The following is a 24,681-nucleotide window of genomic DNA, read 5'->3' as shown; positions in this document are numbered from 1 at the left end:
AAGAGACAACTTACTCAGAGATTCCCAGAGAGCCCCTCTAGGGCAATTAGGCTAATAATTAGCCAGTTCCAACTAGAAGCTTCCTGTTAGTCTTGGCAATCAGTAAGCATGGAGGTTGCATTTTGAACTGAGAAACTTCAACACAGTATTTCTTTTTTTTAAAAAAAAAATCATAGTTTCATTTAAGGCATTGTGTGTTTGCTGCAGAAAAAGATAAACATCGTTTGACTTAGATGTTTGTGATGTTTCTGAATGTTGAATTTAGCCTTCAAAGTCATAAACTGGAGAATGCAGGGAGAGGTCTATTCACCCTTTTACTTAAATCCCTGACGCTGATGGAAAAAGATGCCTCTGTGTTTCTGAGCCCAATAAAAGACAAGTTGGGAGGTAAATGTGGGGATATATGGAGTGGGGGAAGAGGAACAAGACTTGCCTGACTTCTTTAAACAGTCCTGGCAGTAATTTTCATCCCTCTTGGGGTTTGTCTTTTTATTCGAGATTGTTCCACCATGGTGTCTGGATGCCCTAATCCCATAGCCAGTGCTACCTGGTAGGGTTGTGCAGCCTTGCCCTTTTGCACAAGGGCACCCAGCCCAGGGTGCTCTTGGTGGGAGGAGGCTGTGTCAGCCCAGGGGAAGGGTCGCCTCTCCCTAAATTACAGAAGCTCTGTTAGGAAGATCACTCCAGAGTGAGGGCCCCTAGGTGTCCTGCATAGCTAATGTACTGTTCTGAGACAAAGGCGGTTGTCTCTGTTTGGGATCTGCCAGGAATTCATGTAATCAGGTTGATGTCTCCAGTGGTGATGTGTCTCACTTCTTATCACATACACATCTTCAGAAGAGGGTATTATTCCAATGATAATTCTATCAACATGAAATCAATCATGCAGACGCCAGTGTCCTTTGTGTCCGTTTCTCACGGTGTTCCACATCTACACTGAAATCAGTTTTTCTTTAGTGTTGTTGTTTTTTCATTGAGAAAGGATTAAGCATGGAGGTGTTGCTTGACTTTAGAAATTGGGTGGGCTGGCATTTGGAAATGCAAATTTTCACTGAAGCATTTCAACTCGAGTATCTACTGACTAGCCAGCATAGAAAGGATAGAATAGGGAAACAGGGCATCCTCGTGGAACTTGCTTTCAAAGTCTCACTTGGCAATTTACTTTTATTTATGAAATTCAGAGTTTATGTTTCAAATCTAAGTATTTCCTCTTGAAAGTAACTTAATCAAAAGCAGTTGATAATAGCAGGTTAATTACCTTGAGTCTTTGCACTGGAAAAACTGGCTGGGTCACCCCCTTATACAACCATCTATTATGATTATATGATGACTCATTATCACGAAGGCAAGCTTGTGCCATTTAAACCAGCAGGATTCCATTTCTTCACCAGAGAACTATCTCTAAATACACACACACACAGGCTCACACACTTCTGAGTTTCCCTTTGTTTATTTTTGCAGCTAACAAAGTATGTTTTTGAGGGTAACAACAAAGCACTGGATAGTACAAGTGGAAGATCATTAATATGACTGGATAGGAACCTCTTTTAATTTCCCTTTCTTGGCTTTTTCCACACCCTAGGTGGATCATACTCAGCACTGCCACACCTAGAAAATACACTCAGATACCAGAATTGCAAAATTCAGGAAGAATGCACTGCACGCTGTATCCAGGCAAGCCAAGCTCACCCAAAAATGGTCTCAAAAAGCAAAGGGCTCTGACCATCGACTGAGGGGGTTGCAAGCCCAGCCCGTCTGCAGAAATTTTTAAACCTGAAACCACACTACAGAAATTATTTTATATATTATACACTTATTTTTAAAACTCAACTGTAAAAATAAGTGTTGCAGGAAGAGTGAGGAAAAGAAGAGGGAATATAAAAGAGGAAGTTAGGACTGAATCCATTCGTTCCAACTTCCCTAAGCAATCCACTTATTGATCAGTGTTTCCAACTCAAGGAATATTTAAAATTTTTTAATTAAAGAAAAAATTCTATCAATCAGAGAATCTTGAAGGAAAGGGGATCATTTACAATCATTTTACAGGTGAGGATATTGAGACCAGCAGGAAGATGACCTGCCCAAGCCTGCACAGATAGCAAGGACCAAAGTTGGGGATGAGACTCAAATATTCCCTTTCAGATATGCTTAGAAAAACAAGTCAGTGTTCACATTTACTGTATTAATAGGAATGTCTTTCAGGGGGAGTTTACAGAAAAAAAAATTAAACCGAATTAAGTTATGATGACTATATTTTCCATTGTTTTCATTTCCTTAAAAAAGGAAAGGCTATTGAACTTGATTATCAGTTCTGCAGTCTATGGTTTTGAAGCTAAGTTATTACACCCCACAGCTACCTGTGTGAACATGGAAAGACCTTGACATATTACTTCTTTGTTACATTCAGCAGTAAGTGGCACTTAGCATGTCTGGCTACTTACAGAGTGAAATAATTGCTTAGGAACCTAGAACTGCTTATTTAAAGGGTGGGAACTCAATATTTAATTACCGAACCAAAAAGCACCTCAGCTTTACCATGGGAAATCTCATGCAATGCACTGTTAGCCTTCAGGTGTTTCTCAGCCCAATTCTTCATTACTCTCCAGAATCCTCTGGAACTTCCCTTCGGTTCATGACATAAAGGTATCGGTCTTGGTGAATCTGGACCAATAAGGAATGGCAGATCTCTATACTAGAACAAGGCTGAAGGAAGCAGAACATTTCTGCAAAGTATCAGACTTAGTTTATCTTTGTCATAAATACTTGAGGTTGACCTGGTTCTATTATATCAGGCTCGTTGGTCCCAGGAGGTTGCATTTTTCCTAAATGTGCACCGTTAAGGTGTTGTGTGATTGAAGAGGGGAAGAAGGAGGTTGGATGGGAAATAATGCAAAGACAAGTTCTTGGTTAAAGAAGCTTATAAACGGAGTAATTTTCATGTATAACAGGAGACCACATTTCTTTATCTCTAGATATCCATTATCTTCTTGAATGAGCTGTGGTATTATTTTAAATGATGGGATTTTTAACATTTTTAATGACCACTTCAAATTCTCCACCAGTCACGGCATAGTTGGTGGATTTTTCTTTTCAATTTTGATATAACCACCCAGATTACATTTCTCTAACATTCACCTTGCATTTTGAAAAGCATAGAAAACTTCATTGCCAAGGACTAGCTGGTCAACGGTAGTCGTAGGGAGAAATATTTCCATTCTCCCACCCAGCCTCTCTGCACCCATCCTCACAATGACATACACCATAGCGGAAGTAACCTATAACCTATGGTGGGAAAAGGAGTAACAAATGATAAAATGGGAAGGTGGGCAAGGGGAAAATAAATCGAGACTGCTACCCCACCACCTGAATGGAAGGGGACCCCAGCACAAGGAGGGGGCTTCAGCTACACTCCACAGATGTCCCCCGGGTGTCTGAACCTGCCAGAAATCTCTTAGTCCATTTTCCTCTGGTTGGTAGGACTGTAGAGAAATTGTTTAATGTGTGTCTAGGGTATTGTTCATTGAGGAAAAAGTTCAGGGAATAGACTACTAGAATTCATTCATCTCCACTCAAAAATTGGTTTTGGACACCTAAAATGAGCAAGGCCTTTAAAACTTCAAACAACAAACAAAAACCACTTTTCATTATAGACCATGTTCTTATTACCCATTGTTTTTTAAATTCCCTTACGCAGATTTGAAAAACGGAAAAACTACAAACTGGAAACAAGTTTAGAATACCTGGTTTATTGGGAAAACTTCATAATGAAAACTACAATTGGCTTTTTCCACAACTTACAAAATAATAATCTGATATTTAAAATGAATTGGTTTTCATTATGTAAGTAGAAATGGTAAAAAAAAAAAAAAATAGCAACCCATTTGATGCATCATATATATATGCTACTCAGGGAAACTGAAATCCCCGAATTCTCCTGTGGCATGTTTTACATCAGACATTTTACATCTGTTTACCAAGAAAGACCAGGATTTTAACTATATGTAGGTTTCTGCTTACAGTTGCAAACTATCAGAAGCCTGTCTATATGATAGAGCCCAGATAAACCTGAGATTTAGAAAAGCGAGTCATTTATTCTCCTGAGGCTGTTTTAGTGGCACTTTTGTGACAGGAATGACCCTCCTGATGCTTTACTACATGACTTAACCAGATCTATCAGTCATGATAAATTAGACCCAGTCCATCTTTCAATCCAGTCTACTCTGGTTCTGAACATATAAACACAAAACACTACAGATTTATTAATATAGCATTTTCCCATATCCTAACCCTATAAAGAACTTTAAAGAGAAAATTTCGTCTAAATATTTCACACTTAAAGTAAAGCCTTACTAACTATGGCAACAGGTTTGGACCACGAAACAGTACCTTCCTAAATGACATACCGAGTCAACATGAAGCCTTAGCAAAAATGAATGATTCAGGATATTAATGAGAAATTCTCACAAACGATATGCATTTAGGAAACGATTTTGCTTTCCTTAAAAATAGTCTGAAGGCTTAAAAATAAACTTTTTGTGTGTTTATTTTAGAATATTTGGTCATTAATAATTTGTAACATTATCTTCCTCCTATCCTTAGCCCTTAACAGACCCAGTGCATTCTATTTGAAAATAACAAGAACTTGATCAGATTATTAAGTCTTGGAAACCGCATTTTTACCTTATAAAGTGTTAAGTTTCATATTCATATTCTCTTCTAAATGTACTATAAATGCTACAGATAGATATAAGGAAATATTGGCATAGTATAGGTAATTAGTGAAAAGACACAACTTTCACAAAACATATTAAAAGATAAACATGAAACTATAACACTACTTAAAAAATATTTTCACCCAAGTTATTTTAGCATTTTTGACTAGTTTAATAATATGAACACTGCCAAAAAATGGGTTCAAAGTCGCCTGGAGAAACAGTTTCTTCTTCTGGAGTCCATCTCAGCAGCGGCGATTTTCTCCCATACTCATTCTCAAGTTAGGCAGATGTGTAGAAGTACCTGGGCTTGGCATTACCCAGAAGGTCATCTTCGTAGTTGGGGAGGCAGCAGAAGAAGAAGGCACAGCCAATCAGGATAATCGTGGCTGCCCACCCAAAGCCGTAGGCCCAGTTATAGATGTAAGTGACAGCGAGGTTGGCATGAAGGGCGAAGGTCTGGGTGTACTTCACGGGGTAAATTACCAGGGAGATGATCTGGAACACAGCTAAAGGGAAGAAAAAAATCCCAGGGTATGAATGCATACATGCATGAAGGAATAAATACACAGTAACGACAGATTAACTCCTTCCACCAAGTTTCTGCCTCGAAATAAGTATAAAATCTACCTGGAGGCAGGAGGAATCTGGTTAGGCAGAGGCCAAAAAAGATTCTTGACTACTGTGTGTAAGAGATGCCTGGCACTGAGCAGTATCACACACATATGCCAAATATGTGAAAAACACACACACACACAAATAATTGGAGAGCCATTCTATATTACATAAGCATTATATATACTAAAACAAAAAAGTATAAAACTGGCATACAATACAAAGCAGCACAGTAAAGAACAACCTATTTTTTTCATCTTTGTGTTTCCTATACCAAACACATACTTCATATGTTCAGTGTTAGCAAAAATTACATATATATATGTATATATACACACAGGCATGCACATATATACACACAGCCATGCACACATGACTCAACATTGATATTCAATAACAAATCACTGGAATATTCATTCAATAAGTAAATGACTAAATGAAACAATGAACTGATATTGAGAATGATCAAGGGGAGAATCCGCAGAGAAGCCTGCAGAGGACGAGAGAATCTGAAGAGGAAACAGACGTGGAGGGAGGGCAGGGGTAAGGGCATGGGGAGGTGCGGTGGGGACAGGAAAAATAAAAGCAGCAAATGATCACAGTGCTTAGGGAGGTGTGATTGAGGATGTGGAAAGAAACACATGAAGATTTCTAAACTCTCTGGGATAATAGTCACATTATTACAATTATTAACCATTGTAATAGTATTTAAGTAATTTCAAACAAATTATAAATTTCAAACGAAAGTAGACTCGATAATGAACATTATGTTAATGAACATTATGTTCATTATCGAGTCTACTTCCGTGGTCTTTTTCAATGAACATGCATGATTTTATAAAGCTACAATGAGTATATACATGAGTATATATAAAGCTACAATGAGTATATACATGTGTATTCTGCATCATTTTAACTTAATATTTATATGTACATTGCCATGTCAAAGGGTCTGATTTTAGCTCTTTCACCATAAGACACTACTCTCCACAAGGAGGGACCAAGTAGCTGTGCCCGCCAGGAAGGTATCAGGAAATCTGTAGTCCTCACCACCATTTTTCTACCATCTTAATTCTTTTCTACAGCTCCACAGATGTACCTTAAAGTGGTTTTCTTTTTCTTCTTCATTTTTTTTCCCACTGCCAGAAAGGCTATAGATGTTTCTGTATCTTCATTTGTTGCTTCTAATTCTTAACTAAACTAAAACATTCCTCTTGCAATTTACAAAGGACAATCTTAGGGCAAATCTTAAATATGTATCTACTTCTGGTATACTTTAAATAGCAAACTCTTACTATTTAAGTTTGTCATTTGCTACCACATACTGTGTAAGATACAAAAGCAATGCTTTTCTACGTTGACTTCTAATTTTCTTGGTAATAAATATTAAATATTGCTATTTATCAATTCTGGCTCATCATATACGAAGTCCTTATAATAGTTTGGATTAATTTCTGCCTAATTTAAATAGTATCAGTGTTCAATTTTTCTGATGTTTAATGTAAGAATATATCTAAAATTTAAAACAACTGTTTCTATGAAACATACCTTAAAAGTCAAATAGGCCTTATTCAACATTACCACTAAAAATGTGTTGAGATTTCTAGGGTTTTTATTCTTCTAAATACATTTTCTGTTCTATTTTTCATACTCTTTAAAGGAAAGGATGAGTATTAAATTACAAAATGAAAATTCTAAGTTAAGCCAACTGTTAAGCTATAAATCTGTTGAAGCTCACTGAACTAATTTTCTTTACAACAGTAACTCTGCTACCCTGTCACTGTGGATGCCCACTGCTAGATTTTTGTTTTAATGCTACAAGAAAGCAATGGATAAGAGTTTTACTAGGATTTTTTTTTTATTCTGGTAAAATATACATAACATTTATCATTTGCACTTTCAACTGTTCACTGTAAGTGTACAATTTAGTGGCATTAAATAAATTCACAACGTTGTGTAACCATTACCACTGTCTATACCCAAAACTTTTTCATCCATACATAGACTCAGTATCTCTTTAAAAATAACTCCCCATTCTTCCCTCCCCGCAGGGAGTAACTTTTATTCTGCTCCCTGTCTCTGTAAATTTGCCTATTCCAGGTAGCTCATGTAAATGGAATAATATATTTGTCCTCAGTCTGTGCCTGGCTTATTTCGCTTGGCATGTTTTCAAGGTCCATCATGTTGTAGCGTATATCAAAATTTCATTCCTTTTTATGGCTGAATAATATTCCACTGTATGTATACACACACTCTGTTTGTCCGTGCATCTGCTGATGGACACTGGTTGTTTCCACCTTTTGGCTGTTGTGAATAGTGTTGCTATGAACATGGGTTACAAGTATCTTCAAGTTCTTGTTTTTAATTCTTTTGGATATATACTTAGGAGCAGAATGCCGGGTCATATAGTATTTACTAGGATTTTTTCAACTAACATTAATGTCTTAGTGTGATATTTATTTATTTATTTATTTTTATTTTTTTTTGAGATGGAGTCTCACTCTGTCACCCAGGTTGGAGTGCAGCGATGCATCTCGGCTCACTGCAACCTCCACCTCCCAGGTTCAAGTGATTCTCCTGCCTCAGCCTCCCATGTAGCTGGGATTATAGGTGCGCACCACCAAGCCCAGCTAATTTTTGTATTTTTAGTAGAGATGGGGTTTCACCATATTGGCCAGGCTGGTCTCGAACTCCTGACCTCAAGTAATCTGCCTGCCTCGGCTTCCCAAAGTGCTGGGATTATAGGCATGAGCCACCACGCCTGGTCTTAGTGTGTTATTTCTAATGGTGATTTAAACTGGCATCTATGGAGTTTTCTAAGACATGTGAAAGGAAGATACATCAAGTGTGTTTCCTTGCTAGGGTCTCATAAATTTGAACTATAAAAATAACCAAGTAGAAATGAAAGTGGACACCAACCAGGTTCTTTATATGTTTTGTGATTCCAAGTCACTTCTGATTTTAAAATAATATTCAAAAAGCAAACTTTGAAAATATGAAGATTAAGAACTTTATTTTTAATGAAGAGAAACTATCAGATGTGCCGTGAAGAGAGCAGGGCTGTGTATGGACCAGCTGGTTTTCTGAGGCACTCCTCCTACCTCAGCTGTGCTGCCCACAGCTCTATGAACTTAACTCTCCTAAGCTCAGGGAACCAGCACAAAATGGCCTTCCTCCTGGTTCATGCATGATCATACAGACCCCTTCGAGTCATAAGGCTTCCGACCTGTTTCCAAGACCATCTGCTCACTTTGTATTTGTACCTCGGGTCTGTAGCTTGAATGTCTGCTTTGGTCCCGTAAGCCTAAACTGGTAAGAAATGACCTGTGGCCTCGCTTTGCCGCTATCAACACCTTCTCTTTCTTCCCTGCTCGGGAAGTCCAGTTTTACTTCTGAATCTAACTCTGTGGCTAGGGTCCTGCCCTTTACAGATTTCCTTAGTGCCACATACCTGACTACAATTTCCAATAATTCTCCTCCTAAAATCCTAGTTCTTGTACTCCATCAGTAAGTGTTCACGCTGGGCCCTGCATACGTGAATAACTAAATTTCCTCACATCACCCGTGTCTGGACCACTATCTCCCCACACAGGCACTATGCTGCAGATTCCCGTTCCGGCCCCTCCCAGGGTCTTCCCTCCCACGGCAGAGCACCATTTCATGCCCCACATCATAAGATCACGAGACTCTTTCAACAAGTGAAATAGTTCAGGGGCGTTCAGGTCCCCTCGGCAGGGGGCTCACAGTAGGCCTGGGCTGGGGACCACAATGGAGAGCACTGCTTTTCCAAGGCTGACATGGCCTAGTTTCTTGGGTAGAGGAGTCAGTGGATAGGGCCCCCTAAGAGAGAGAGGGGCGTGTAGAGTGACAACCCTTGTCACTTGGATGGGGAGTACAGAACACTGCATGAACTACAGGAGGAAAGGGACGCAGATCTTGAAACACTTCTCTCCTCCGTTACTTCTACCCTAGTGATACATTTTCTAAGAACAGACTAGACACTGTAACAGTCATGGGTCTTCTTTGTGGAATTGACCGTTACTGAGTTGATGCCCACTGAAGGCATAAATGAAGAATTGCTGACACACAATCTTACCAGCCAAGGCAAGGAGACCTCCAATCACTCTTAGGAAGACAAGCATCTGGGGTCCACAGAGGGCGAAGAAGGAGAGGATGAAACAGATCACCAGGATGATGAAGCCACAGAAGAGCATGGCAGCCGCTGCTCTACCCCATGCTGCAAGAAAAAAAGAAACAGCAATTAACAAGACAGACATACCAAGTTTAAAAATTACTTATCGTAGTATCAATATAGTTTTTGGCTTTTTTCCCCTACTAGTTGTATTTGGATGGAAGGACAGTTTTTCTTTTGACAATACTTAAGCATCTCCATATTTTAAGGGAAGAACAGGCAATTCATATGTAGGACGTTAATATACTGAGACTAAGAAATGTCTTTTCCCCCTCAGTTTTTGGCAAAAGTTTACATCTCTGAAATTAAACTCAAACTTCATTAATCTGTTTCTCGTGTGATAAGTTTGCCACATAATGGGTACAAGGTTCACCCAAGTTCTAACACAACATGATCATAATAAACAACATTTTTGGTACTGAATAATCCAGATTATAAACTCTAGGAAATGTTTGTAAATATCTTTAAGGGATCTTTGTTTCATATTAATGTTTGGTTCCATACGAAAATAATCATTGAAAAAATATATTTATGACTAGGCAGAGGTGTTAAATAAAACAATTTAAGTGTGGAGAAGTAGTTCTGATCTTATAACAAGCTTATAACTAGCTTATAACAAGATCTTATAACAAGCTTGGGAGCAAACCACTTTCCTAAATTTCTGCCTAAATTTTAATCTCTTAAGTATTCAAAATGTATTTTACAATAGATTTTAATGATTTATCTTTGCCCTAAAAAAGAATCAGGATTTGATGGCAATCAAGTTCTAGGTTTGAAGACATACATAGGCACCTCCAGCCCTGGGTCATTCTATTCTGCACTGAGGAAATACAGAGATCCATGATATCCACACGAATGATTCTAGTCAACAACACCTATTGTTCAACCCACCCTCATTGTTAAAACCTCTTCACACACAACCTTGCCTCTAGTGGTAATACCTAATAACATTCAGGACATGCATGAGCTCACTGAATCCTCACAACAACTTTTTTTTCCATTTTATTTTTATTTATATATATATATATTTTTTAATTTCAGTAGTTTTTGGGGTACAAGTGGTTTTTGGTTACAGGGATGAATTGTATGATGGTGGAGATTTTAGTGCCCCCGTTACCTGAGTAGTGTAAATCTCATAATAACTTCTTAAGGTGCACACTGCTATTGTTTCTATTTTAGAAATGAAGGATATACTTAGAGTTCAAATAGCCTGACCATAGCCACACAGCTAGTCAATGGTTTAGACAGAGTTTGATTTCAGCCTGTTTGAATCTAAAACATGACTTTTAAAAAATAATTTACACACTACAAAGTTCGCCCTTTTAAAGTGTATAATCCAGTGGTTTTTACTGTATTCACAGCGTTATGCAACCATCTCCACTAACAATCCAGAACATTTTCATCGCCCCAGAAAGAAACCCTGTGCCCATTAGCAGTCACCCTCCATCCCCTCTTCCTCCAGCTTCTCACAACCACAAATCTACTTTCTGTGTCTATACGTTTGCCAATTTGGGACCTTTCATATAAATGGAATATCATATACTACGTGGCCTTTTGTGACTGGCTTCTTTCACTGAGTGTGGTATGATGCAGTTCATCACGTTATAGCATCAATCAATACTTCATTCTTTTCAATGGCTGATTAATATTCTATGGTATGAATATACCACTTTAGTCTATGCATTCATTTGCTCGTGGAAGATTGTGCACTCTTAACCTATTAGCCTTCACTACATTTGAAAAGGAGAGTCATGAGTCACATGTCCTCCGCCTTGACATTACTCTTACTCTGTAACACAGCACAGCTGACAGTATTTGTCCTCCTTTAATTCTACGTCGATTGACTGGTCAAGGTGAAATGAAGATGGAGGCTGGCAGAAAGAGCAAGGGTGTTGGAGCTGCTGGACCTCATTTGGACCCTGCCTCTGCCCCGTTGGCCATACTTCAGTCTCTGCATCTGTTAACCAAGGCTACAAACGCCTGTTTCAAGATGATGGCGAGGAAGCACACTCCTGTAGTATCAGTGACTAACTCCCCAGCCCTCACTACTCCAAACATTCCTCCTGTGTCCCTGTGACTTTTCTCCAGTACCTCATGTCTTTATTTTCTTCTACATTTGCGAGCTTCTGCACTATCCCATAAAGATTGTTCCTCAGTCATCGGATGCATTTTTCTCTCTTCATCTGTTAGAGACAAACCTGAGCTAAGGCTCCACATGCCCTTCTCCAACTCCCATGCACCTTCCAGGTCTTCCTCTAGATTCATGAATGACTGGGGCACAATAGATTATTAAGGAGATAAAACATTTTTCTGTCCTAGAAACACTGTTTTCACACAAATTAGGTCAGGATGGGGCTGAGACTGTACCTGATTTGGCCTAGTTTTATATGGACAATTTTTATTACTTTCCTCCAAATCTTCTAGCTCTTCCTGTCAGACCACTGAGAGATTTGAGAGAGAAGGTTAAAATGGGAACATTTTATTTTAAAATAGAAAGGAATAAAGCCCAAATGTTAAACTTAGTAAGCCTCTTTTCTCACTTTTGCCTCATTCTTCAAGATAAGTTTTAAGAGAAGAGGGACCATGCTTTGGAAAGAATATTAATTAATCAGACCTCTCTAAGTACAGCCCATAGACCACAAAGGCAAAATAAGCAGTAGTGCTCCTTAAAATGATACTCATTCCTGTGCCTCCCTCCAGACCTACGGAATCAGAGCTTGAGTGGTAGTACCCAAGAATCTGCATTTTATTAGTGTTTCTTATATCCATAAAGTTTGAGAACAACTTAGATGATTAAAGTCCTTATTAAAACACATGCAGCACTATCAAAAAGGTTCGCATAACTTTAAGTATGTGACCCACTGTCAATTATAGTTTCATTTCTTTAGATTTTTTTAAATGGCCACTGGTAATCATTAAGTTCAATTAAGCCCAATAGTTAAATCAAATAAGCAAAAACATTATTTTAATTTTATGAGTTCACAAGTTTGAAACTGCAATGAAAGGAAACATATCTATATATGCATGTGAAATAATGCAAACATAATAAAAATCATTGCATGGCAGAATTTTCAATAAAAACAGGCAAAACGTCCTAACAAGGAACGTATTTCAATAACTAAACTTTTACAATCACAGATAAAGGTTTGAAAAATCTAGCCAAATAAATTATGTATGATATTTCTGTAAAGAGTAATATTAACAATTTTACTTATTTGAGGAAAATTAACATAAAAAGATTATTACTATTATACTTCCTCTAACATTACAGCTGAAGTATAATTTATGCTTAGTTTCCAGTGCTTGGAGGGAATTAAACCAAAGAAATGGCAAGCCAATTCACCTAACCTAAAGCCAAGACGTGAATGTACATATAGGAATATTTTAAGAACTTTTCCCATGCTATCTTAAAACAATTCAGTTAATGTCTTGCTTATTTAAAGTGCTGAGTCTAAAGAAAATCAAAATGGAAAATTAAACAACATTTTGTCTTGAGAAAGACTGCCTTGGAAATAGAACGTGTAAAACCTGCTCCTTGCATCACGGAAACACCCACATTGAATCACTTAACTATCATTTAAGACAGAAATCTTGGCACAGTTCTAAAGATCCTGACTGATGAATAACAGACGTCTTCAAGTAAAGTAATCTGCCTTCTCATGTCAATGACCATTTAGACCATACCAGGTCTGAGCAGGGTCCTTCCAGCCCACCGTTCTGTCTGAGAAGAGGCTTTTCAGATGCAGACACTTAGAACCTGGGTATTCTCCATGACCTACATTTTGAAAAGTTAATCACTTTATGCCCTAGGTAGCTATGGTCTCACTCAGTTACCCAGAATGAGCCTACTATCGACAAACTGACCAAACCCTTTAGGAGCTGTTTATATTTTTATATTATATCACAGTCTAAATTCTATCCTATTTACCAACCCCACTGGAAAACATCAATTTTTAGAACTTGTCCTAAAGTTCTTTCATGATTCAATAGATGGTCCTTAGTTTTTCAAAGAGAGACTATTCATCTTTATCTAATATGAACATAAGTTTGTCTTTCATTACTATTTTATATACCAAATTTGTGTGTGTGTGTGTAAGTGTATGGGAGAGAGTAGAAAGGATTCTCATTGTCAACTGTCATTCTCTGGATTAAGACCACAAAAGCATTCAGTACTCCAGGTAAATAGATGCTGCATTTCTGTGTAGGAAAGTTTTGTTTGTTTGTTTTATTTTCTTAAGGGAAGACCAATTTGGTGTCCTAACTTTATTTTCCAAGTGCCACTTGGAAAAGTTCATGTAATCAAAGAAACCAACAGCATTAAAATTTAAGTGATATTCATTAGATGAACAATAGCTTATCAAAGTTTCCTAGCCCTTGCAAAGATTCAACATCAAATCAAAAACATGGAAACCAACGTGTTTTAACGTCACCGACAAAACTGAGTTTTTCCTAGGAAGTGTTTCTAAGTTTTTTGTATGAGAAAGCATGCTATATTGTTTTCCAGAAATTACATACAAAAAACCCAAAATGTTACAAGGCTAGTAAGATCAACTAATAAGAGCAAAAAAGATAACTAACAAGATCAACTAATAAGAGCAAAAAAGCAAAAATAAATAAATACCTTAAATGTCAAGCTAGAAATAGGCCAGCCGTGGTGGCTCATGCCTGTAAGCCCAGCACTTCAGAAGGCCGAGACAGGTCACGTGAGGTCGGGAGTTCGAGACCAGCCTGGCCAACATGGTGAAACCCCCATCTCTACTAAAAATACAAAAATTAACTGGGTGTGGTGGCACACGCCTGTAATCCCAGCTACTCAGGAGGCTGAGGCATGAGAATCGCTTGCATCTGGGAGGCGGAGGTTGCAGCGAGCCAAGATCGCGCCACTGCACTCCAGCCTGAGCAATAGAGGGAGACTCTGTCTCAAAAAAAAGGTCAAGCTAGAAATGATAAACTGAAGCTTGAGAAAATAAAATAAACTTTTATTTTGAGACAAGAAGAACGTCATTAATACTTTTTAAATTGTTGGTAATACTTTGGAGACGATCACTAATTTTCCCCCTAAAGGTAGTTGTCCTCTTCATGAATCTGCTGCATTCTTCAGTAGTTTTAAACGTGGCCTACCCTCTTACTCGATGTCCTTATGACACTAATGTGGCACCCAGCCAGAGTCCAGTCCCTTTCCAGAATACAGGATTCATCTGTCAATAATACCAAAGATTCTGTATCATCCAAGATTTTGTCAGATTCTTCATACTGTTTCTATAACGCTCTTTAAGCCAAACATAGGCGGAACTGAAAACTGGATAAAACCACAGTTCAAGAAATAAAAAAGATCCTGCCTACAACTAAATGTAAGCATGGGAGAATGATGTATTCAAAAATATAGTTTTGCATATTCAATGAGGAGGTAATCTGCAGTGATTTGGCCAGTGCTTCTGAAACTTAAAAGTGCTTACCTCCTCCGGGAAGTAGTTAAAATGCAGATTCCGATTCCTAGGCCAGCACAAGACACTGGACGTCCAACAACCACCCAGATAATTCTGCTGCACTGGTTTGCGACACTTTGAGCAGCAAAACTCTAGAGGACAACTCATAATAGGCCCCCCAAAAAATACATAAATAGACACCATTCTGCAGAAGTTCAGGAAGGCAGTTAAATGGCTCAACAGAGAGATGGCAGGGAGAATACATGGGAGAGCATTCCACAGCTGGTGTGAGATTCTTTACATGCTCTGCGTGGTCTCATGAACCTGACTACTCCATTGCTCTCTGTTACTTTAACCCTTAATAACCTTCTTTCAGACGATTTATCTAATCAACAAGAGGAGAAGTCATTCTATACAGGATGGGGTGAAAACAGGAAAAGTCAATCTAAAGACAAGATAACTAGCAGTGAACCTGGGATCTATCCTCAAATATTTGAACATCTGTCAATGAAAGAAGACTGGAAAGTAGGAATTACACAGCTCTGTCAGTTTAAGAGAAGTACTTGGAAACAAACTATCATCCAGAGAACAGAACTAAGTTGTTGAATAAGGGACAAAGCTTAGTCACGGGTGCTATGGATGGGTGCGGGCTTTGGTGAAAGCTTGAATCTGGTGTACTTTAATTCCCTTCTAATTATAATATCCCAGTAGTCTGTATCCCTTTACAGGACAAACACAAGTTAGGGGACACTGAGAAAAACTGAGGCTGTCTACGGTGGCTACTGCTGAGAGAGGCACATGTGGAATGAATGGCCTGGACTAGATTACTGGGTCCTAAACATTCTAGATTTTATAAATCATACGTACTTTTAAAAATTATTAAATCAATAGAGTAGCCAACTTTTTATTTTTTGCTGTGTAAGGACTTGAATGCATACATGCTCATGCAAAGAGTAATCTGTCTGCTAATGCCTAATTTCATAAATTAGGAACAGTTTTTTGTTTTGTTTTGTTTTTGAGACAGAGTCTCGCTCTGTTGCCGAGGCTGGAGTGTAGTGGCATGATCTTGGCTTACTGCAGCCTCCGCCTCTCGGGTTCAAGCAATTCTCCTGCCTCAGCCTCCCGAGTAGCTGGAATTACAGGCGCCCGCCACCACGCCCGGCTGATTTTTTTGAATTTTTTTTGTATTTTTGTTTTGAGACGGAGTCTCACTCTGTGCCCCAGGCTGGAGTGCAGTGGCGCAATCTCGGCTCACTCCAAACTCCGCCTCCCAGGTTCATGCCATTCTCCTGCCTCAGCCTCCTGAGTAGCTGGACTACAGGCGCCCGCCACCACGCCCGGCTAATTTTTTGTATTTCTAGTAGAGACAGGGTTTCACCATGTTGACCAGGCTGGTTTCTAACTCCTGACCTTAAGTGATCTGCCCGCCTCGGCCTCCCTGAGTGCTAGGATTACAGGCGTGAGCCACCGCACCCAGCCAGGAACAGTTTAATACCTTTCACTACCCAGTTCCCACTGAAAAAACCACAAGGGCATGATCTCAAAATGAAGTCCTTTCAGTCGCAGTCTCCAACCTTTTTGGCACCAGGGACCAGTTTCATGGAAGAAAATTTTTCCACAGACTGGGGTTGGGGTGTGGTTTTGGGATGATTCAAGGGTATTACCTTTATTATACACTTTATTTCTAGTATTATTACACTGTATTATATATAATGAAATAATTACACAACTCACCATAATGTAGAATCAGTGGAAGTAACGGTCTGTGGTCTCAGGGTTGGGGGCCCCTGCTTTAAGAGGAATTTAGACTAATGTAAACTATTGACTTGTACTTACTTTTCTTATTTATTGTGCATTTGAGAGCCACAGGGCTAACTGACCTAAAACTATTTCATGTAATACTGATTCTTTGACTTGTCCAACAGTGATTTCATGTTAAAAACAAACAAAATATCGATGCGTTTGCAGTATGCAAAGGGTGGCTTTGGTTAAAAAACAACAACAACAACAACAACAACAACGGAGGCTTTGTACTTCCCAGTTTGGATTCAAGGCAAATACTCGTCAATCCTCACTGACTGCCTGTTTCACTCTGGTGCACAAACTTATCGCCATTATTCTCCACTTGAACAAGCTGGAGCTTGCCTGCGATTTGAAATCTACACAGCTGAGGCCGAAAATATCCTCCTGATGTATTCTTTCTTAAAAACTGGAAAAGAAGGTGCCAGCGGTGCAAAACTAGTGTGAGTGAACATACATTTAAATTTCACATTTTATTTATAGGTGAAATTTGAATGATTTCAATCATTAATCCATAGATTTTCTTTTCCTGTTTTGACAAATATAAACCATGATTTTTTAAGAAATCAAATAATGTTTTAAGCTGGGTGTTAATTTAGCTGGTACTATCATGTCAAAGAAAGTATTCAGCAAATAATTTGGCTCATTCACAAGGAAAAATGAGGTGATTTGGTCATCTGAAATTCTTAAACTGTCAGTAACAGTGAAAAATATAACATTCTGCTTTTCATATAGTTCTAAGGATTTATCTTTATAAAAACATCCATACTCATTAGGATTATTGTCAATATTTGCCAGGAATAACCTGTGTCTTTACTACCAAAATGAACATACTGTTATGAACATCATCTAATAAGAGAGGTGCTGAAACAGTTCGTAATAAAAAGACTTTCTTAATAGTTACAACGGTAAATCAAAATATTTATTGCCTAGTACATATGAAGTTTTTCAAAGTGGATGTACACACTCAGTTCTCTAAACGGAGATCTCATTTTAATCAGAGCCATCAACCTTATTCCTTGTTGCACAAGATACTGTGTGTTTGTGCATATGTGGGAGTGTGTGTAAACTGCTTACTTCGTTTTAGATAAAGTACAAGCTCATGTAAATATATGGTTTTCAGTAAGGCCTTACTGAGGCTATCTGAAAATCTAGAGTTCATAGACTCCTAGATAATCACCTTACAGTGTCGTTATACACAGCTTCTACAATTGTGAGGCCAAACTAGCCAATGTGCATGTGGCGATGAGCACAGAAGTATAACAAACACTTAAACTCATCTTTGACTAAAACAGCCAGGGGTAGCTCCGTATCTGCTGTCTTCTTCCCACAATCACCTCATGACAGCAGATCCCAGATTCATGATTTGATTCTAGATCTTCAGCAAGAGCCGTGTGTGTGTATAATGCATTACTGGCACTTAATTACCTTTGCAAAGGTAGCAGGAATAATTAAATTGAGTTGTTAAAGCTACTACCATTTACGAAAATCAGTCATGCTGCATTATTTCAAGATCCACTTAGAAAATCGAGCTTTTCTAAGGACCAATTTCTATGTCAAACTGAATTATAAACTATACACTGGTTAGTGTTTTCTTTACAATGAAAAAAATTAACATTTAGACTTCTAATTAAAAATTCAACCAAACTAAGAAAAAAAGACCTGCTTACTGCCTTCCATATACAAAGCAATGTATCAGTCTAAGGTGGAACAGCCACACCCTAAAAAGGTGAGCTCATCCTGCAAGCCAAGAAAAATAAAAATGGCATTGTGCATGTTTCACAAGAGGGCTGTGGTCACAGCCAGAGCTTTGCAGGTCAAATCATGTCCCGGCAGTAGCACTGATCATAGTTCTGCCAATATCCGCCCCCGCAGTCGAAGGCACACTAACCTTACTTTATATGTGGAGGACTACTGCGTATACTTTGGGTCTGCATTAGTCTTTGGAGTAGGGTATAATTATCAAAGTATGTTTAAAAACACAAACGCAGATCTGTTAGGTCCCCTACAAGACTGAGTTCAGATGCATTTTAACTAGAAGATAGAGGTACATTATTTCAAAAAACAATGAATTCCCTTTAAAAACCTAAAAGACTGGGAGATGATACAGACCTGAACTGGCGCACTGTTTGTATGGGTTTTCAGAGAAGAAAACACACAAACTGCAAGGAAAGCTGGAATTTTCTGCAGTGTTTACATTTTATTACCCGGCTAATGGGGACCATGCTTGCTTCTGTGGGGGAAGTTCATCATGAGGACGTCCAAAGGATTACACAAAAGAAAGGGCACTAGGCTGCTGATATAGTACCCCAGAAACACAAATAAACAGGATTGGGTTGGAAGCCCTGGGCCACTTCAAAGAAAGAATCAAGTAAATGATAATAGTAAGAATTGAAAACAGGCAGGGTAGATTGCTTTCTCTGTTTAAAACTATTAAACCCAGTAGGTAAAGCCCATTTGGCTTTAAGGTTTTATTAGGCTCTCACAGCCCCCCATCTCTCCCACACACATTGCTAATCACAGTAGACCCCAGCTGTGATTCCCGTCCACCCCTAGGCAAGGAGAGGGGGCTTCCCACTGGGAAAGAAAATGCCTTTTCAAACAAGAACCACGCTCCAATCCTGACTATCAGCAAGGCAAGCAGGGAGCTTCCTCCATGCTGGGAAAATGGCACACCCCAGGTACATTAAATTTGCCAACTCTGCTTCACTTCGCGGGTGTAGGGAATGTGTTTGCTTTTTAGATTTCAAATCAGATTAAAATAATTAAGTTTTCTAAACAGCAATGCCATGCTTAAGCCAAAGGACACTCCCTAGAACAAGAGCTAACAAGAACTAGCCAGACCGGTAAAAAAGACTGAAGTAGCTATTGAAATCGTTAACTGTTAAAACTGCCTGAAGGGGTTTTTTTTTAATGGGAACGTTTTTTTCAGCTATATCAAGTTGAACAAATCCACTGATATTAGGGGAGGCACGTTATTTCAATATTTATATTTTAATCATAAGAAGAAACAGGAGGAAGAGAAATTTCAGGTCTCCAAGAAACTTTGTTCATTAGATTTACTCATCTAAACTTGCAATGCTTGAAATAATCTTTCGTACGTAACTGATAAAACCCAGGAAAAAAAAAAACTATACAGTTTGAACTAGGGCCATTTCTTTCTTTCTTTTTTTTTTTTTTTTTTTCTGTTTCTGAGCTTGGTGCTAACCACCCAAAGCTACCGCTGCTGCATTTGGTTCAGGTCGGATGCATGAGCCCCAGCTCGCCCTAAACAGGCATTCTGAAAGGCACCGGCTCCCCCTGACCCTGTGAGGGCCCACCACGCGCTGCGGCTTTTGCAGGCCGCAGCCCCGAGGGCTTCCTGGAGGCGGCGGCGGCGGGCTGGCACTCACCGTACTCCATGAGGCTCTGACAGCCCTCCTCGTAGGACCCGCTGCCGCCACCCTCTTGGGAACATTTCCACCACAGCGAGGACGTCTGGATGTGGTCGCTCGACTGCAACCAGCCGCGGCCGGCCAGCGCGATGATGTCGAAGGCGATGGCGCTGAGTAGGAGCAGGGGCAGGATCCAGCGGCAGCGCTCGCAGGCCAGGCCGCAGCGGATCATGTTGACGGACGGCGCGGGGCCGAGCGGAGTGGAGCGAGCGGAGTGGAGCGGGCGGAAGAGCGCGCGGGACGGGCGGCAGCGGAGAGTGGCCTGAGAGCGCGGGCGCCGCCACAAAAGTGAAGAGGCCGCAGGGAGGCGGCTCCCGAGGACGCCGCTCCGGGCGGCCCCACCTAGATTCCGGTGACTCAGAGCGCGCCCGCCCCGACCTGCCGGCCCGGCCGGGGCGGGCGGGGCCGCTGGTAAACAGGCGGGGCTGGGGTGACACCGGGCGGCGGCGGAAGGCGGCCCGAGGGTCCCACGCGTCCCCCGAGCCTCCAGTCCCGCTCGCCTGGTCCTCTCCAGGCGCGTGTTTTGTCTTCCTGGCGCACCAACATATACACCTGTTTATCTGCACAGCGCCAGCCTAATATCTGACGCCTGATGTCGCATCGTGGCGCGGTGGTCAGCAATGCCATATTTGAGTTTTCAGCAGTGTGAGATGGGTGTTCTAATTGCACCTGTGGATAAAGGCTGCACTCCTTTGGACGCGTGCACCCAAACCCAGAAGCCCGTCCCAAACCCAGGAGCCCGTCCCTGACCCCTGCTGACACAGGTGATCCCTTTCTCCTAGGCTCCACCTTTGCACCTTGGACCTTGGCTCCCCGGGTACTCTTACCTCTTTGCATGCTGTTCTTTCCTGCTGGGTTGCCAGCTTTTGGAAAGCGGAGGCTATGCTGAATTTATCTGTGTATCCCTAGTGTCCAGCACTGTGTCTGATCTCAAGGGAAGCTCAGTGAATTTGATGAATGAACATGTAATTTAACAAATGCTCGCTTCCTTTCGGAAAGGCTTCATCTGGCTTCCCCAGATAATTTCATGTCGCCTCTGCTGCAGTCCACTTCCTATCACGAATCTCTACCTGTTTAAACTGCACTCTTTCTAATCTTCATTTACTATTTTGAGGTTTTTCCAAATAAAAATCATACGTCAGCATGCAACCTGCATTTAGAATCCCCCCCTTGGTGTCCTGGGCTAGCTCCCGTCAACGTCCTGACTCTTCAGGTGTGGCAGGGAGGGTGGGGTGGCAGCCAGGTGTGCCGCTGAGAACAAAGGAGTTCTCAGTGTCAGGCATCTCGGTGGCCTTGGGAAAATCACTGAAACATCTTATGGGGGTCATGTACCTCCAAAGATTTCTTCTGAATACGTTTTCTGTTAATTTAATATAAAAGTGGGAACTACTTAAAAAATATTTAAAATTATATTCCAATTTGATATTCTCAATAGAAACAGAATACTATTTTGACTTATACCATTTTCTGGCAATTCTTGAGGATAAATAAAAGCACGGATAAAGTATCTGAAAACACATGAAATAATTTCCCCAGCCTTCATTTTACATAATTCAAGTTTTACATAAACCACATCCTATATTTTTGTTACAGGTAAATATTTTCACTTTCAAAGAACACAAGAGGGTGTTCTGCCAAAAATTAACTTTGTATCATGGAAGTTGTGTGAAGAAAATTGTGATATTTATGTTCTCAGGGTTTTCAAAAGTAATGAAGATATTTGTTTAATTAGCTATGTATAATATATTTGTGAGAAAAAATTTTCTTATAAGTCAAATACTGACCAGAAGCAAAGTGGCTTCAGACAAAATGAGAGGTTCGCAGGCGTCTTAATATCTCTGAATAATTTTGGACTTGATATATATAATTTCTTTCTGTTATTCAATGAAACTATTTCCGATGGGCTTGAGAAAAAGAGCTCATCAATGCTGAGGTGAACACAAGGAGATTAGCTCTTCACAATTTCTGGAAGAGACCACATTGACCCTGGTGGGTTTCCAACAATAACTTACCCAGCATGTGGTGTGGACTGTGGAACCGGATGGTTCAGGTTTAAATGCTTTCTCATATTCGCTGTGTGACACTGGGCAGGTTACTTCAGTTTTTTGTGCCCCCGTTTCCTCATCTGTAAGACAGACAGTGCTAACTTCAGTGTTTTAATGAGTGTTAAAAGAGCAAATACATCTAAAGTGCTCAAGATAGTGCCTGTATATGGTAAGGATTGATGATGATGATTTTTCATACAGGTTTTCCACTTTAGAAGATTGAAAGAGGGGAATTTCCATGTTTCTAAAGGGCAAATTCTATAGGTGAATACCAACTGTAAGTGACTAAGTTATTTTAGACAATGCAATCATTCATCCTAGCCATATTCATAAAATGATGGCTCATAGAAAACAGTAGGCAGTTGGATAGTTCCCCCTGCTGGATAATGTAGGGATTACGCCTGAGCACTGAGCACTTGGTGAAAATGTAAATTGTACCTAAAGAAAGCTTTTTTTAAATTGAGGCTTGACTGACATACAAAAAAGTGTATATATTTAATATATACAACTTGACAAATTTGAAGATAAGTACATACCCATGAAACTATCACCATAAAGAAAAAGGTTTTATTTTTCTAACTTGGGGTTATCTGTTACCAACAAAAATACATATATATAATTTTAAAAATAAAAATTGGTAGAAAGTAATAGTAATAATACTAATAGCAGCTAACAAACATCTGCCGGATTTTACTATGTCCCAGTGGGTATTTCACATCCACCTTATGAGGTACGTACCAGCATTTCCTTCATTTACACAAGGGATTGAGGCACAAATAAGTGACTTGCCCAAGACCATGCAGTCACGGAGTGGCAAAGCCAGGCTTCAACCTAGGCAGTCTGACAGCAGAGATAGTGCTATTCATCACAATAAGCACTCGTAAGAGTTTATGTATGTATTCAAAAGTCTCCTTCTTTCTTCCCTTCTTTTGGTCCTTGTAAACACCCAAACTGCTCCTAGTCATCTCCCAAGCTGCAGTGACACGATCCCCCTGCCACTGTTCTGGGCATCTCTGTAGGACCTTTGGGCCTTTGACATGGTTCTCTTGTGACTGTCCAGTTGAGTCCATGGGTGAAGTACCCTCCAGTGGATATGGAGTGACAGTCTCCTCTGGATGTGGCAAATACTCCCACTGTCAACCATTTGGCAAAGATGCTGGGCCTTATTTTGTCACATTGAACATTGATGAGATCATGTGATAGCTGTGGACCACTGAGAGTCCCTAACAATAGCGTAGCCTGAGTTAGAACCATAGCCATGATCCAGAAAACGTAAATTAACTGTGACTATGAAGACACAGTAAACGTCAACCCAGGATTCTTCTACCTCACCCACCCAGTCCTGCTCCTCTGACCTGATGAACACCTACTGACCCCTTGACCTCAGCAAAATGTCGCTTCCACAGAAAGCCCCCAAGTAGATTAAGTTCCCGTTACACATCCTCAAAGTCCTGTATGTCTTTCCTTCCAAACTTTTCTCACAATTTTCATTATATATTTATTCTGAATAATTTTTATCCACTCCCACTGCAATGTAAATTCGATGTTGACAAAAGTGTCATATGTTACCTCTCACCACTGAGTGCACAGCACCCAGTGCCTGGAACATAATCAAATTCCGAGAAACGCTTGTCAAATGAACGTGAGAATCTGTCTAGACTCAAAATAACTCACAGGGTCTCTGAGCACTCTTCCTTTTAGAAGGTCTTATTGTTAAAATTGTCATCCTTATTCTATCTCAGCATAATATCCTATGATTTTTTCCCCTTGAAATCATTGACAAATAGTAAGTCTTCTAACATTAAGTGGAGACTCACCCTTCTTTCATTCCTCCATCACTCATGTCTGGCATTTCTTCTCTTTGGCTGGCTGAACATCTCTTGTTATTTTAATTTTTTCTGTTTCTTTGTCAATGTCTTGGCTCTTCTCTGAACAACTCCTAGATTTTAATTTCACTCATAATATGTGGTGCCCAGAATTAAACCTAGCACTCAGGGTGTGATTTCAGCAGTGGTGAAGAAAGAGACCTTTTGTGTCCCTCAGAGCAGATATGACACCTCTAGTAATAGAGTCCAGGTATGCACTTTTTTTTTTGTTGGTCTACACAGATATCCATCATAGTAAACTTGTGCTTAACTAAAACCTCGCAGATGTGATTGTTTGTGTAGTTCATATTGTAGATTAGTGCTTTTCTTATGATAAAATTGTTTTTATCCCTGTCATATGTCATCGTTAGAATGACCATGATGCTGGCCTGCCAGATCTCCATCAATCTTTGTTCCTTTGGGACATTTGCTCCTTATTGCTGCTGCTTATTTTGTGGACATGTCTTCCATATATACTCATACAAGTCACTGATACCATTGTATTGTAAAAAGGACCAGGACTTCATAGTTCATTACTTGACACTTCATTGCACACAGACAACTCTCGCTGTTGGGCAACACTCCTATTTTT

At 39.8% G+C, this 24,681-nt stretch overlaps 1 protein-coding gene across 1 annotated transcript; it reads right to left on the bottom strand.

Moving 5' to 3' along the window:
- Nucleotides 1-1,434: 1,434 nt before the first annotated feature.
- PERP (PERP, TP53 apoptosis effector) lies at nt 1,435-20,536 on the bottom strand. Its single transcript, XM_011978417.1, has 3 exons — nt 20,138-20,536; nt 9,424-9,564; nt 1,435-5,221 (listed from the first exon to the last, which is right to left on the bottom strand). Exons 1-3 carry the CDS (start codon nt 20,349-20,351, stop codon nt 4,995-4,997), a joined length of 582 nt encoding a protein of 193 aa, XP_011833807.1. The 5' UTR covers nt 20,352-20,536; the 3' UTR covers nt 1,435-4,994.
- Nucleotides 20,537-24,681: the final 4,145 nt, after the last annotated feature.

Source organism: Mandrillus leucophaeus, unplaced genomic scaffold (genome assembly GCF_000951045.1).
Source record: "Mandrillus leucophaeus isolate KB7577 unplaced genomic scaffold, Mleu.le_1.0 Scaffold194, whole genome shotgun sequence".
Lineage (NCBI taxonomy): Eukaryota > Metazoa > Chordata > Mammalia > Primates > Cercopithecidae > Mandrillus > Mandrillus leucophaeus.
Note: the sequence above shows the minus strand (reverse complement) of the source record. Positions and strands in the feature narration are given on the sequence as shown.